Source organism: Dermatophagoides pteronyssinus, unplaced genomic scaffold, assembly GCF_027571235.1.
Source record: "Dermatophagoides pteronyssinus isolate colony J.1.1.1.1 unplaced genomic scaffold, Derpt_VIB-CSIC_2022.12 sq0005, whole genome shotgun sequence".
NCBI lineage: Eukaryota > Metazoa > Arthropoda > Arachnida > Sarcoptiformes > Pyroglyphidae > Dermatophagoides > Dermatophagoides pteronyssinus.
The window spans coordinates 1,797,246-1,813,969 of NW_027461529.1; the positions used below are offsets into that span (position 1 = coordinate 1,797,246).

Consider the following 16,724-nt stretch of genomic DNA (forward strand, 5'->3'; position numbering starts at 1 on the left):
TTTTTATGAATAAATTTTTTTTTATTAAAAACAAAAACAAAAATAACTAATTATACGAAAGTGACATACTGACATATAAACACATTCGGAAATTCAAAAAAAAAAAAAAAATACAATTATTGTTTTTGTTTCTTTTCATTGGTATCCATGGTTATAAAAAAACAAAATTTCATTATTATCATTATCATCATTAGGATTCATTTTGTTGTTTCAAAAATTGTCACATTATGATGATGATGGTGGTGGTAGTAGGCCAATCAAACTAACTATTCAAAAAAAATTGAATGTGATGGATCGTTATGGGCCAACGTCTCTCTCTCTCTCTCTCTTGGGCCACGAATTTTTTCCAAAACGATGAAAAAATGGAATGAAATGAAATAAACGGTTATTTTGCTGTCTCTTTCGTTATCTTGTTTTTGTTTGATTATTGCATAATATTTTTTGTAAAACTAAATGTTTGTTTGTTTGTTTTGTTTTTGTATAAATGTTCTATTCAAAAAAACAAATGATGATCGATGATCCATTATGTCATTATATTAATAATAATATTTAGTTAATTTGTTTCAATTTTCGAAATTTCGTCGAAATGAAAAAAAAAATTTATTATAATTTGATTATCATTGATCAAACATTAAATATTTTCATTTGTTTTTGTTTTTTCTGGTTAAAAAAAAACCAAATTTAAAAAAAAATTTGCTTCGGATAAAGTTTTTGAAATTTTCAAATGATAAAGAATGATTGTTTTTTTGTTGGATTCGAATGTTTTTTTGGCCATTTGCTTAAAAAAAGTAGTAGTATTAGTAGATAGTAAAAGAATAAAAACGACAGTATTCAGGTAGTAGCATTGAATAAAGATTTCCTCTCTCCCATCTATCCGTATACATATATCCAATTTCCTTTTCCCTTATACCACTAGCATTCGAATTTTCAAAAAAAAAAAAAAAAAAATCGAATCCAAACGAAACGAAAATGAAAATAACCATAGTGAAGAAGAGAGAGAAAAACTTGTAATAATGAAAAAAATTCGTGAAAAAAAACAAAGTCAAATCGAAAAAGAACAAGAAGAAGAAGAAGACAAGAGAAAAACATGAGAGAAAAAATCTCGCGCCATACTTATTAGTTAGGCGCAACATTTTTAGAGGATGATGATCATCATCATGATGATGGTGATGGTGAGGATGATAATAATCATCGATCCTGTTCGGTTTGGTTTCATTCGTGTAACCTTACAAAACAAAACTCGACGGCAACACATTTTTAAATGAAAAAAACAAAACATAGATCATTCTTGTTTTGTGTTGTTTTTAAACTGTGGTATATTATTCGGAAATAAATGTTGAAAAGGAAAAAGGAAATATCTTCTTTTTCAATCCAAAAAATAAAAAGTTTTTCAAATCTGTGTTATTCAACGTTTATCTTTCATTCATTCATTCATTCATTCATTCACTGTTTAATTGAATTGAAATTATTAAATTGAATGTCGTCGTCGTCAAATGATTTTCATCTTCAAAAAAAACATTTTTATTTTAATTTTCCTTTCAGTGTCAATTATTTCATTCTCTCTCTCTCTCTCGTGCTTTTAATATGTTTGTAAGTTTGTTTTGACGATCAAATACTGATGAAACAAAATAATTGAATAATAACATTTATATCCAATTGTTTAACATTTTGTTGTTTTTTTGTGTGTTCAATGTGTGCAATATTGCCATTTCAAAACAAAACAAAAAAGTTTATCATCATCATCATTAACTAATCAATTTAGTTAATTAAATTATGATGAATTTTAAAAAATAAAATAATCAATCCAAAAACAACAGCACATTTCATCATTTTCAATTGTTGATTCGATTTTCTTTCTTCTTTCTTTCTTTCCTGCTATCCATTCATCCAACCATTCAACTTATGTTGTTGTTGGTTAAAGATTTTTGTTTTTCCTTCATCATTATCATCTTGATGATGATGATGATGATGAAGAAGTGGTACATTGAATGATAATGATTATCATCGACAACAACAACAACTATGTTTTTATCCAATTTGTTTACAAACACACACGAACATTTTGATAGTGAAAAGTGAGAAATTGTTGATTATTATTTAAATAATCAACAATTTGCTCACATTCCAAAACAAACATTGAATTTTTGTTTTGTTTTGTTTTTCAAATTTCAACATTTTATTTGGTAAGTTTTTATCGTTGTTGTAATTTTTGAATTATTTTACTTTAATTTTATAAAAATTTGAAAAAAAAACAACAAAGAATTTAATTAAAAATGACTTTTGTGTGTTTTCCGTTTTGTTTGTTTATTTTATTTCATTTCATTGTTGATGATGATGATGATGATATCAAACTATAGAATAACCAAATAGACCAAAAATTGAATGGATCAACAACACAAACAGAAACAGTTTTTTCTCGGTTTGTTTGTTTTTGTCCACTATAATTCACCAAACAAAGAAAAATATCGGTCATGTTTACCAACAACATTATTGTTTGTTTGTTTGTTGTTTGAAATGATAATCATTTTGGACTATAACATTATCTATCATCATCATCATCATCAAACAAAACGAAAAAAAACTAATTTAAATTTTTATAAAATTTAAATTCAATGATTACATGGATGACATGACACGAATGATGATGATGATTACCCAAAAAATAGAAACACGAATTTTTTTTTGTTGTTGAAATGGATGATGATGAAAGAATCCTGTTGATCTGATGAATAATGCAGTAAAATTATTAATTTTCTCTTTGCATTTTTTTGGTCAATCTAAACCAACTTGATTGAAATTCAACCAAAAAAAAATCATTCATTTTCGTACCATGTCGCAAACCAACACCGAAAAAAAAAACAAAATCAAAAACATGTTCAGGATTTGATTTTTTTCAGCTAATTTTTTTTATCGTTTCTCAAATGCAGGAAAAATTTCAACCAAAAAAAAAAAAAAAAAAGGTTGATCAACAATCATCATTCATCATCAACTGCATCAACCTGGTTGATCTTTTTTTTATCTAGCTGAGTTTCCTCAATCCATTCATTCATTACCTCTCTCTATTTCAACTATATACATTATGAACTATACAGTCGCTATAGTTACACATATTAACGACGGTCATTAACATTATAATTTGGTTTTTGTTTTACCCAAAAAAAACAAAATTGCTTTACTTTTTTTTTCAGGTTTAGATTATTCTATAATTGTTGTTGTTGTTTTTTTTTGTTCAATTCGGCTGTTGTTGATTAATAATTAGATAGAAAATAATAATAATTATCTAAAGGGAAGAAAAGTTATTATCAGTTTAATGAGCGGAAAATTTTTTCCATTTACAGAATTACCTTTATTTCACCTTTCAAAGTTTGATCCTGAAATTTTGACTTGGATGATTATCTTCTCTATATTCTCAATTTATCGATTATCATCATCATCATCATTAATCGATAATGATAATGATGTTTTGTTTTGTTTTTTCTTAAAAAAAATAACACATTAACAATAACGGAACAGAAAACAAAACAACGAGAAAAATTAAGTTTTTTTCCGTTCCGTTATGTTCGATGTTTGTTTTGTTTTTTCGGTTTTTCGTTGATAATTTACCATCGAACAAAAAAAACTCCAGATGACTGACACATACCAGATATAATGGGCGATGATAATGATAGTAATAACCGGAAATTGTTGTTGTTGTTATTAAGAAAAAGTAAAACAAACAAACATTTTTCTGTTTGTTTGTTGTCTGGAAATTTTCTTGATTTTTTTTCAACTTTTTTTTTCTTCTGTTTTCTGTTCATTTTGATTGTCGGTTGTATACATTGTATTTTATCTTTTTTATTCTGCAAGAAACATTCATAAATTCTTTGTTTTTGCTGTCTTTTTTTGTGGTTTTTGCAATTTACCTGCAAAAAAACGTTTGAATATTTTTTATTTATAAATATATTGTCTGCCCTGTTACCGCTCAACATTATCATTATTCATGATTACTTGGAACAGAACAGACATATGTTTCATCATCATTTGATTTGATGAATATTCTTTTTTTCTCATTTAACTGTCTATACGCCTTTTTTTCTGGTGATTTTCATAATGTTTTAATGATAATGGTTACTGAATAACCAGAAAAAAACAAATGATTATTATTACCTACCTGGTGTGGTACCTAGAAAGAAATTAACTTTTGTTTTTTGATATAATAATTGATCTCACTATGGCGACACCGACCGTCCGACCGATAAAACTGAACACAAAAACAGCAACAGCAACAACCATAAAGAAACAAGAATGAAAAGTGCTTATTTATTCGGGTTTTTTTTCCGGATAAATCAATTTCAAATACCGAAAACTACTATTTGATTTTCGAATTTTTTTTTTCGAAATGTTTTTTTTCTGGTTTTAATCTTTCCGGCAAAAAAAACCACCATAAACCATAAACACAGAAAAACAAATAAAAATTTTTGTTGTTGTGAGAAATTCATTACAAAACAACAACAACAAAAACAAAGATCAACCTACATTACTATTTTGATTTGAAAAACCAATTTTTAACCAAAAAAAAAAAAAAAAAATGAAATCTCAAATTATCAATTCACCATTATGATGATGATAATGATAATGGGGTGGGTAAGAGACGGTGATAATGGGAAAAAAAATTCTTTCACACATTTTAAAACTTTTTTTTTCTGAAAAAAGTTGATTTTGAAGCAATTTGTTCAATTCAACAACAACAACAACATTAATGAAACACAAATATTATTCAATAAAAACCACATTGAAAATTGACTTTTTTTTGAGATTGTTTGTTTGTTATGAATGATAATAAAGAATGAAAAAAAAAATTTCATTTTTTTCTGCAAGAATTTTCCACTTCTACATTACATTTTATGGTTTTTTTTTGTTCGCTTTCTCCCCAATTTGAATTTGGTCAATAATAATAATAATGATGATGATGATGATAATGTTTTCCATTTTTTCTTCAAATTTCATGATCTTTTTAATGATTGTTATGTGAATTTAGTATTTTCTTGTTCGGTATGAAATGGTCATTTTTATTGATGTTTTGTTGGTCAATTTTTATGATAATGTTTTGTTGAACGAAAAAAAATGATAATAAAATTTTTTCATTCAATAATATTTTATAATGATAAAATGATGTTCAAGTTATTCAACAACAAACAAACAAACAAACAACAACAAATTGATTGAAACTCGAATCAATATAATAAAGTTAATAATAAGGATTACAAAATATTTTAATTAATTAATTCATTAAAGTTATAATATAAGGTAAAATGAATGGATGAAATTAGGTAAAAGTTTTACCTGGAATAAATTGTTTCATCATCATCATCATCATCATCATTATGATAGAATATTCTTATCTTTGAATTTTTTTTGTTTTGTTTTTACTTTTGAATAATTTATCTTTACACCCACACCGACGACCGAAAATGAACAAAAAACTTTTAGTTGTTGTTTTTTTGGCTAATGATAAAGATTAGGTTTTTGTGCATAACATTATTTGGAATTCTTGTTTATCTCATATAAATCGATAATTAAATATTCATATATAAGCTTAAAAGTTTTGAAATATTTTTGGCCAACATTTTGTTTGTTTGTTTGTTATATAGATCCAAAAACAGCAGATCAAATCAAACACCAACATTGAAATTTTTTCATTCATCAATCATTTTTGGTAAAACAAAACAATTATTATGACAAATGCTAATGAATAGAGAAAAAAAACAATTTACAATTCATTCGTTTTGTGTGTGTCAAATGAAATGTAATGTTTTCAATCAATTGTATGGATCAATAACAACAGCAACAACAAAAATATTTCCAATATTTTTTCCAATGGTTGAAAATTCCATCTGTTGATAATTTAAACACACACATATACAAAGAATGTTTCTTGTATGTGTGTGTGTGCAAAATCATTTGATAATGTTTGTGAAATCTAACCGGAAAAATAAAATCAATATTTATTCTTCTCATTTTTAGTTTTGTTTTGGGTAGAAATAGTGATAAAGAAAAAATTTTTTTAAAGAATCGATTCGATTGATATTTTTTCGATTGAAAAGTTTTTTTCCCATATTCCATTCACATTGAATGAATGAAAACTATGAAAAAACTATGGATCGACAAGGAAAAAAAAGAAGAAATTTCTTGACACAGAAATAAAAATGATGATGATGATGATGATCGATTTTAGATATATTTCTATCAAATTATGATCGATTCAAATCTACTAACAACGAAAAAGAAGAAGAAAAAAAAGGACAACATACAATCAAAATCGATTGGCCAATCGATTTTAAAGAAATATTTTTTTTTGTTGAGAAAAATATGAATGATGATTGTCTGTTTGTTTGTCAATCAAGTTTCCATTTAGCTTCATTCTTCACTTCATCACCACATCACCGCATTATCATCATCATCATCATCGACACTCGACAACTAAAGAAAAAAAAAATCATCATCATCAACATCGATTTTGTACCATGTTATTATCGTTCATTCATTCATCCATTCGTCATTTATTGATCGTTGTTTTTTTTTTGAAGAATTTCATTGCTTTTCATTCTTTTTGGGATGGGGATCATTTTTTTCATGAAATGAACAACAAAAATCTGTCCATTATGACCACTATATGATGAAATTTTGATTCGATTTATTTACAAATGTGACAAATGTTTTTTACGAACAGGATTCATGCTTAAAGCTTTTCTTTGAAGCCAAATTTAAGCGGAGGCCAATTTTCTGCAAAAGCAAATCAAGCCAAGCACTTTTCTTTGCTTTTGATTTATAATAATGTTTATAAATATAGATTTTGTTCATGAAAAAAATAGATCATCATTAAATCAAATCTACTTTTGATGATAATCAAAAAAAGAAGTAAAAATATATATATCGATCGATTGATCAGTCTAATTCTTGACAGGCAATTTCTTATTTTTCTCATTATGCTGGTTATACCTACTTATCTTGTGAAGATTGAAATGATTCATTCAGATTGAAAAGTATATCTTGAGGGCGACGAAAAAGATTAGGAATCTCATTTTTTATCCATTTTCTTTTCTTTTCAGAATCAAATATTGTCTATCGGTTTTTAATCTTTTTTTTTCTTCAAAAAATGACCTGATTTGTTGTTGTTCAAATCATCTCTATCTCTCTCTCATCAATTTTGTTGTTGTTAAAGAGTTGGCCAAAAAGAAAATTAGAGTCTTTGCTCTAATTTCCATAAACATTTCTATTTTGTTGGGTTTTTCATTGATTAGTTTAGCGCATTTGCCTGTTTTTTTTAATAAATCATTGATTTTCACCATTTGATTGATTGATTAATGTTGTTGTTGTTTGTTGTAAAACGAGAGAAAAAGATTAATTTTTTTTCTCTCTATTTCCACCATCACCACCACCACCAACACCACCCACCATTCACATTTTCAATTGATGAATATCTTTATTATAATAAGATAATATTATTTATTCGGATTGGCAATATATCCAACTGGGAGCCACAGGTTTTCTTTTATTTTTTTTTATTTATTTCTTTCTGTCTCTGTCTGTTTGTTTGTTTGTAATAACAAAAAAAAAAGACTAAAATAAAGTTATAATGAAAAAAAAATATCCGATGATTTATAGATGAAAAAACAAAAATATCGACCATCACACCTCGAAACAATTTCAATTCAAAAAACCAGGTCATCATATTGATTTTGGATTGATTTTCAATTCTTTGGTTTTTTTTTGTGTTTGAAAAAAATGTCTTCTTTTTTCTTCTACTTCCTACTACAACAAAAATTCTAATTAAATTTTCAATTGTCATTGAATTTTTCCTGTTTTCTGTTTTTGCTGAAACAATCGTAGGATGTTTTACATATTTTCGTTAAAATCCACAACAAACAAACAAACAAAAAATCCAAAATTGGTATTTCATTTCTTCATTTCTATTTTTGATATTGTTCATCATCATCATTGAAAACAACCGAATGAAAAAGAATGTTAATCATTCTTTTTTATTATTGTTGTTTTTGATGGCCAACATTTTTATTTTTCTATATCTTCTGTTTCGTTCCGTTTCAAATGTTTTCCTTAAATACTTGATTGTTTGATCATCCTAATAACCATCATTGTAATTGTTTTTTGTATGAATGATAATTATTTCTTCGTTTTGTTTTTTTTGGTGGGTGTTTTTTTACTGTTTCTGTTTTTGGTTCGTCGTTTACTTCCCCAAACATAAATGTTGTAGGATGTTTTTCTCTTATTTATTTGGTTTTTGTCTTGTAAAATTTATTCCATTTCCAAATATTAGAATGGACAGTCAATAAGTTAGTCATTTTTATCACTTGGTTTTTTTTTATACTGTCTTATGCGTTGGTTTTCCTTTAATATTCATCTTATTTCCAGAAAATTAATTCTTTCTTTTTTATTATTATTATTATTTTCATTGGATAATGGAAAAGATTTATTCATTTTATTTTTATTTGTTTTTTTGTATGATGACGATGATGATTTTCATTTAAGTAAAATGAGGCTTTTTTATCTTGGAAAAATAATAATAAAAAATTACAACACAACATTGTAACATTGTGTGATTATACACACAATCAATTATCAAAATTTTTTTATTAAAAAAAAATTTATCATTCATCATTTTTATTAGCATTATTAATACTCATTTTTTAATTATTTTCTCTTGATTTTTCTTTTTCTTCTTCTTCTTTTTTTTGTAACAACAGAATCATAATAACCAGCAATCTTTAAAATCCTTATCATCAAATCGTTGTCAATTTATTAATTTTAAGAAAAGTGGCCTTTTTTCTCCTCTCTCCTCTGTCTGGTTATTAGCAATCGAAGTGATCATCTCATATATCAGTGTGTGTGTATGTTTGATCGATTGGCTGGTTGATTAGTTGATTGAAAGAAATTTATTAAAAAAAAATCCGATACCGTTATCATCATCATCATTTTGTTTGGAACCTATTTTATTATTTATATATAAACGACGATGCTAATCAATCAATCAATCAATCAATAAAACAATCGATAAATATGATTTTTTTAAAATTATAATGAATGAAAACATATTTTGTTGTGTAACAACATTTGATTGATTGCCTTAAATTAATAAAAATATATTGTGTGTGTGTGTTTTTTGCTGCCTTGGTTATCAACAACAACAACAACAACCAAAATAGTATAACAACAAACAAACAAACAAAGTATCGAGCTTCAAAATCCTTTTCCTAAATCAAAAATCAAAAAAAATTATTTAACAATGAAAAAAACATTCGGTAAAGCATATCGTTATCATCGTATATCACCAATACCTGTAATAACAGCAACTGATAATGATCATAATCAAAATTCTATCATCGATAATAATAATGATGATGATGATGATAATGTTAGTGATGAAAACAATTCTTCAATTTCATTCGAAATGATCAACAACAACAACGACAATAATAATCATCAATCAATAATGATTGTTGATAATGATGATGATGAAATAAAAAATAATTCAATCATCAATCATCATCATTATAATTATAATAATAAAATAATATTATTTTTACAAAAATATTCAACTAGTCTTATATTATATTTTAAATATATACGTTCAATACGTTTTTTATTATTATTATTATTTATTATATTATTTGTAATACAATTTAAATCAAATGGTACAATTGTTAATCAATTTCATTATATTGGACAACCATCAACAATACAAAATTATAATCATCGTGATAAAATTATCAATAATAATAATAATAATAATGAAAGCAATCAATCATCATCATCATCGGAAATATTGGATAATCGAACAATTATTGATCACAATAATAATGTTGATGATGTTGAATCATCATCATCATCGTCAACAGTATCATCATCATTATTAGATAATAATAATAATAATACTGGTGATTTGAAAATGAAAAATTCAATTCAATCAACATTATCGATGAATATTATTAATGATAAAATTCTAATTGATTCAATTAATTCAATTAATTCTAGTTTACCAAATTGTCCGATTGTTCCACCAAATTTAGGTTTGTAATTTATTTATTGTAAAATAATTTAAAATTTATCAATTTATGTTTTTTTTCTAGTTGGACGATTAAAAGTTTTAATCGATCCACCACCAATGGAAGAATTGGAAACAATGTTTCCACAAATTGAAATCGGTGGCCGTTTTAGACCGAAACATTGTCATAGTAATAATCGTGTTGCCATTATTGTTCCATATCGTAATCGTGAATATCATTTACGAACATTTTTGCTCAATATTCATCCAATGTTAATGAGACAAAATATTGATTATGGTATTTTTATTGTTGAACAGGTTTGTTTGATTATTTGAATATTAAAAAAATCCATTAACAAAACTTAAACTAAAATGAAATATATTCATAATAATAGCATGGCAACAAATCATTTAATCGAGCAAAATTAATGAATGTTGGATTTTTAGAAGCATCCAAACAATATCCATATGATTGTTTTATATTTCATGATGTTGATCTAATACCTGAAGATGATCGTAATCTTTATACTTGTCCCGAACAACCAAGACATATGTCTGTTGCTATTGATAAATTTCGTTATAGGTATTTTTTTTTATTTGATGATTTTCATATTTAATGGATTAACCAATATTTTCCCTATCTCCAATCAATTGAAAAGATTACCTTATAAAGATATATTCGGCGGTGTAAGTGCATTAACAAAAGATCAATTTATCAAAGTAAATGGATTTTCAAATGAATTCTGGGGTTGGGGTGGTGAAGATGATGATATGTAAGTACCATTTTATTATCATTATCAGAATAATTTGTTTTGTAAATTTTTTTTCCAAAAAATTAGGTCAAATCGTATACGTCATTATGGTTATAAAATTAGTCGTTATTCCGGTGATATTGCTAGATATAAAATGTTAAAACATCAAAATACAGCACCAAATGCTGAAAGGTATTTGTTGATTTGATTTGATTTATTCTCATTAATTTGAAATTTTTTTTTTTGTATTTTGTTAAATTTAGATTTAAAAAATTATATAATGGATGGAAACGTTATAAAACTGATGGTATCAATAATATACATTATGAAATTGTTGATTTAGTATTTAAAAAATTATATACATGGATTTTGGTTGACTTATATGCACCGGATGATAATAATCATAATGGACATCGAAAATATGCTAGACATTTTTCCGGTTAAACTAACCAATCAACCAACCAAACAAAGTGATTTTTTTTCTCCTATCCCTGTGAAATTATTATTATTGTTTACTTTCACTCTGTACATTTGTGATTCTATCATTTTATCATCATCATCATTTTTTTAAAAAAACATTATGTGATCATAAACAAATTAACTAACAATCAAACAATCAGCCTGAGAAAATTTGCAATTTGTTGTTGTTTCTCGATTTAAAATTCTGTTGCCATATTTTTTTCTCTCTCTCTCGCTCTAAAATCAACATTAACATGATTCACACTGACACTTTTTAGCCGATTCAAATGGACCAAAAATTATGATATTTGAAATCCTTTTTTTTCCTTATTGTTTTTAAATAATTTAATTATTGTTAAATTTTATAATAATCATGTGATTCGATGACAAAACAACAACAATGTTTATTTATTAATAAATTCTTTTATTTTTATTTTATTACAAAATTAAAAGAATAAATAAATAAAACATTAAATTATGTTTTATTTAAAATTAAAATGAAAAATCAATTTTTGACCAGATTATGTTGAAATGATATTCGAATTTTATGATTGAAAAAATCGATCAATAGCAATTTGTGGTGGTCGATAATCTTCAAAATCTTTTCCATCTTCAACAATTTCTTTTTCCTGTTTAATCAAATCATCGGTAAGATATTTGGTAAATTTTCCACGAAGATTTTTCGGCAATTTAATAACTGATGGACATGGACATTGTCCGGGCACTTCACACATACAGAATCGTTTTCGATCCACACCAAAAATTGCATCATTTTCTTCGCTAACTTGTTTAACATTAATACTTGCTTCGAATTCTAATTGTTCTTCAGTTTTACCCAATGTTTGTATCAATCGTTTCATAATCGATTCTTTTGTTTGTGAATCACAATCAAATAGAATATCTTTACCATCTTGTAACCAACAACGTATAAATGGATTTGGTGTCATTTCCAAAAATCGTACAATCTGTACATTAGGATTCATATATTGAATCTGTGGAATGTTCCAAAAATAAAATTCTCGTAAACCAATATGAGCATCATGTTGTGGATATAAAAGATGACTTTTATCTTTACGATATTGTTTCCAATACATATTATAATGAACTTCCATTATTTTGACCCGATTTTTCAGTATAAGTTTACCACTTTGAAGATACGGAATTGTACGTCGAATCGGTGCTGGTCCAAATAAAAATCCCATGATGATTACAAGAATTTTTTTCAATTTCGAAAATTTCAATTTTAGAAAACAGATCGAAAACACATGTGTGAAGAGAGTGTTGGTTGACGAAAAAAAACATTCCAAAAACACTCAAACGGTTCTGTCATCGTCGAAATAGCGAAATTCTTGTTTGGAATCGAAAAACCCGCAATGGTTAATTCCAATTTCATTTTTATTTTCTGTAATAATAAATAAAAATCATTTTAAATTTAAAATTATTCTGAAAATTTACAGATACAAGTTGATAGATTAATGTATGATGATTATCTTAAGATAATTAAAAAAACTGGATTGATAACGGAGACAAATGGATTATTCAATCGATAGAATCACAATGCATTCACATTGTTTTCATTTTTTTTGTCTGTTTATTTATTTATTTCTTTCTTTTTGGAATTGGCATTTGAAACAATCAATAAATCAATGATTGATTATGATTATGATAATGATTTGCGACGAATCGAATTTTTTTTTCTACAAAATAAAAAATTTAATGATATTCTGTGATGGCTATATAATACTGGCTTTACCATCATCACAATTGAGTTTGTCTATGACTTTTTTGTTTGCCTAGGTCCAGGAATCGATTGCGCATCGGTACACCTGACTTGATGTTATTTTTTATGGTTCGAGCAAAAAAAAAGAACAAATTTTTTTTCGCAATTAAAATTATCGACACCATTCAATTTAATCCAATTATGACGCAATAGTGAATAGTGATCAATAAAATGCAAACAAATTCAATTCAGCCATCATCATCTTCATCGACGACGACAACGACGAAGACGATAAAGATAAATTCTGCATCAACATTAGAATTAACCGAATTGGATATTTGTTTAGCACGTTGTACAAATCCATTGACAAAAATTACCGATGAATTAATTGATCAACTTTGTCGAGTTACAAATTCACAAACAAATGGACCATATACAACATTACGATTTCTTGCATATAAAGCACAATCACCACAAGAAAGTGAAGCATTACATTCATTATTTGTTTTGGATTTAGTTGCTAAACGTGGTGGTTTTCGAATTGCCGATGAATTGGGTAAATTTCGTTTTCTTAATGAAATTATTAAAATTGTTTCACCTAAAGTAAGTTGTTTATTTTTGTTTACAACAAGATAATTAACTATTTTATTCTATCATTCAGTATCTGGCTCATCAAACATCAGCTAAAGTTGGTCAACGTATTATTGAATTAATATTTCAATGGAGTATGGATTTTAAAGAATTACCTAAAATATTTGAAGCATATCAAATGTTAAAAGTACAGAAAATAGTTTTAGATGATCCTGTTCATGTATTGAAAGTAAGTATATTTTTTTTGAAAATTCTATTTCAATATTGAAAAAATATGCATTTTCTAACCATCCGTATTGAATTATAGAATTATCGACCACCAACACCACCTAAACCAAGACCAAAACATGAAATTTTTGATGATGAACAAACAGTAAAAACATTACGATCATTAATTGAAAGTGGACGAACTGAACAAGCTAATCAATTGATTAAAAATTTAGCAATTAAAGCTGAATCACGTGATCAATTTAAAGCAAATTTTGTATCAGAATTAGAATCCGCACGAAATTGTTCACATTTATTAAACGAAATGGTTATACAATCGAATAATAATCTAAAAATTGATAGTGAAACTAAACGAGTCGTGTATCGAGGAACAACTGATGAAGATTTACAACTTATGCGTGAATTATTAACAAATTGTGAAACAATTCGTTTTCGTTTATATCGATTTTCTAATCAAATTACTGAAAATGATCATGAAGAATTAAGACAATTAATCGAAATATCCGATATGTTAATGTCGACAATTAATTCTTGTAAACGATATTTTATATTATTGGATGATCCAAAATTATCACAAACAACAACAACAACTGATACTTATGATAATGTTTTGGATAACAATAATCCAATGGAAGAAGAACGATTACTTGATTTGAATACAACACCATTAGCATCACCGAAAAGAATTTCTTTAGAAAATATTGATGATGATCTTGATTATTCATTGAATGATAACAATTGTAATCAAGAATCAATGTTACAGGATTTGATAACAACAACAACAACAACAAAAACAAAATTGAATAATCATCGCACATTATCAACATTAGATTCACATTCAAATCTTAATCAATTGACCGATATGTTTGAACGACAAAATCTATCTAATGATCCAAAAAAATTTAATAATCATCAAAATGGTAAAATGATTTCATCAATGAATAATCAACAACAACAACCTAATCAAGAATTTAAAGATTTATCCGAATTACTTGCCAGTATTAATCAAATTTGTTATGAAGATATTCAACCATGTCGTGAAATGCGACCACCATTAATTGTATTCAATGAAAATGGTCTTGTTGTTAATTTACATTTTACTGATAACAAACCACATCAACAAGTATCAGTTTTTCTATTAACATTTACTAATTATAATCAATCAACAATAAATGATATTCATTTTTGGGCTGCTGTACCGAAGGTAATTATAAATTTTGTAATGGAATTTTATTTATTTATTTAATATTTACAAAAAAATTCTTCATTCTCATTCAATTCATAAAATAGCGTATGAAAGTTAAATTACAATATCAAACTGGTTCAACATTACCTGGATTAAAAAATGGCCAAAATTTTCCCGAAATATTTATCAGTCAAGTTATGTTGATTGCTTGTGATAGAAATTATTTTATTAATAATCATAATAATAAGGATATTGTCAATCAACAACAACAACAACAGCCAAATTCATCAATTATCAATAATGATCATGATCATGATGATCAACAACATTTTCAAACACAAGAATCAAATAGACATCATTCTTCCATACAATATAAATTAAAATATAAACTTACATTTTTAATTGATGGAAATTATTCTGAACATGTTTCACAATTATTATGGTGGTCATAATCAATCAATCAATATTCTGAAGAAACGAAGAAAAATAAAAGTGTTCAAACAAACAAACACATTATTATATAATCCTTTGATAAAATTTCTTTCATTCTTTCTTTTTTTCGGTTGTTAAATCACATTATTTGTTTGTTGATTCTGTTTGTTTTGTTTTGTTTTTGTTTCAATCAATCAATTACACACACATTTAAACTGTTTGCCCATTACTAATATCTGTTTGATTGATTTTGTTGTTGTTGTTGTTGTTATTAATTTTATTTAAATAAAAAATATTTTTTCGCACATTTTCTTATTAGTTTTTCTTTTTTCTGTTTTGTTTATCATAACCATTTTTTAATGAAAAAAAATGTCCAAATCAAATCAACAACAAAAATTTAAAATTGATCAAAATCTTTTGATTACCAACGTTATTCGTTGGGCTAGTTTAGAATTTAAAATTGAATTTGATCATTATCAATTGGAAAAAACTATACGTAAAAATCCATTATTATTAAATCATTTGTTAACATATTTGGTTGAAAAATTTCGAAAAAATGATTTAAAAATTCAGCAAATTCTGCTTCAAAAACAAATTCAAAATAATAATGATTTTTTTCGAACCAAAATAGAAGATGATAAAAATCCAATACGAAATATTGAAATATCAATCAAAGAATTCGGAAAACTTGTCGATTATATTGATGATGATGATGGAAATGATTCTATTCAACGTCCAGATTTATTACCCCCGCCACCATCATCATTATCATTATCCAATATCAAACATTTAGATTATTCAAAATTTGAAACAATCAATAATGATATTGATAATCAATTGAAAATTATTATTAATACAATCGATAATGATGATCATCAAATAATAATCAATTATAAAGAAAATATTGCAGAAATTTGTAAATCATTTCAGAAAATTATCGATAATATTAATGATAAAATACGGGAAATTTTTCATAAAAATTCAAATGAAAAAAATGAATTATCAACAATAGCAACAACAACAAACTTATTGCCACCAAACACCATATCATCAGATATCATTAATCCATTATCTGACCTGTATAATCATCTAAATAGATTAAAAATCATAATGGATGAATGGAATAGGAAATTGGACAATAATTTTGCTAATTGATCCGAGAAAAAAAAATGAAACATACATATGAAAAGCATTATCAAAAAATTGAATTGCATGAATAAATTTCTTCGTTTGAATATGAATTGAATCTTGAAATATTTATTTTTTAATTTTTTTCGTTTGTAATCTTGTATTGAAATAAGAAAATAAATTTGAATT

General features: G+C 25.7%; 3 protein-coding genes across 3 annotated transcripts; 2 read left to right on the forward strand and 1 right to left on the reverse strand.

Moving 5' to 3' along the window:
• Window positions 1-1,010: 1,010 nt before the first annotated feature.
• Window positions 1,011-11,666, forward strand: beta4GalNAcTA (beta1,4-N-acetylgalactosaminyltransferase A). The gene is made up of 7 exons (XM_075819884.1): window positions 1,011-2,183; window positions 8,742-10,064; window positions 10,125-10,357; window positions 10,435-10,622; window positions 10,699-10,812; window positions 10,879-10,983; window positions 11,055-11,666. The coding sequence occupies exons 2-7, from the start codon at window positions 9,281-9,283 to the stop codon at window positions 11,233-11,235; spliced, it is 1,605 nt and encodes a 534-aa protein (XP_075675999.1). The 5' UTR covers window positions 1,011-2,183; window positions 8,742-9,280; the 3' UTR covers window positions 11,236-11,666.
• On the reverse strand, window positions 11,630-12,633 carry mRpS25 (mitochondrial ribosomal protein S25). Its single transcript, XM_027339145.2, has one exon. The coding sequence runs from the start codon at window positions 12,450-12,452 to the stop codon at window positions 11,796-11,798; it is 657 nt and encodes a 218-aa protein (XP_027194946.1). The 5' UTR covers window positions 12,453-12,633; the 3' UTR covers window positions 11,630-11,795.
• Window positions 12,634-12,943: 310 nt separating this feature from the next.
• Gga (ADP-ribosylation factor-binding protein Gga) lies at window positions 12,944-15,618 on the forward strand. Its single transcript, XM_027339118.2, has 4 exons — window positions 12,944-13,573; window positions 13,632-13,790; window positions 13,869-14,993; window positions 15,080-15,618. The coding sequence occupies exons 1-4, from the start codon at window positions 13,202-13,204 to the stop codon at window positions 15,425-15,427; spliced, it is 2,004 nt and encodes a 667-aa protein (XP_027194919.1). The 5' UTR covers window positions 12,944-13,201; the 3' UTR covers window positions 15,428-15,618.
• Window positions 15,619-16,724: the final 1,106 nt, after the last annotated feature.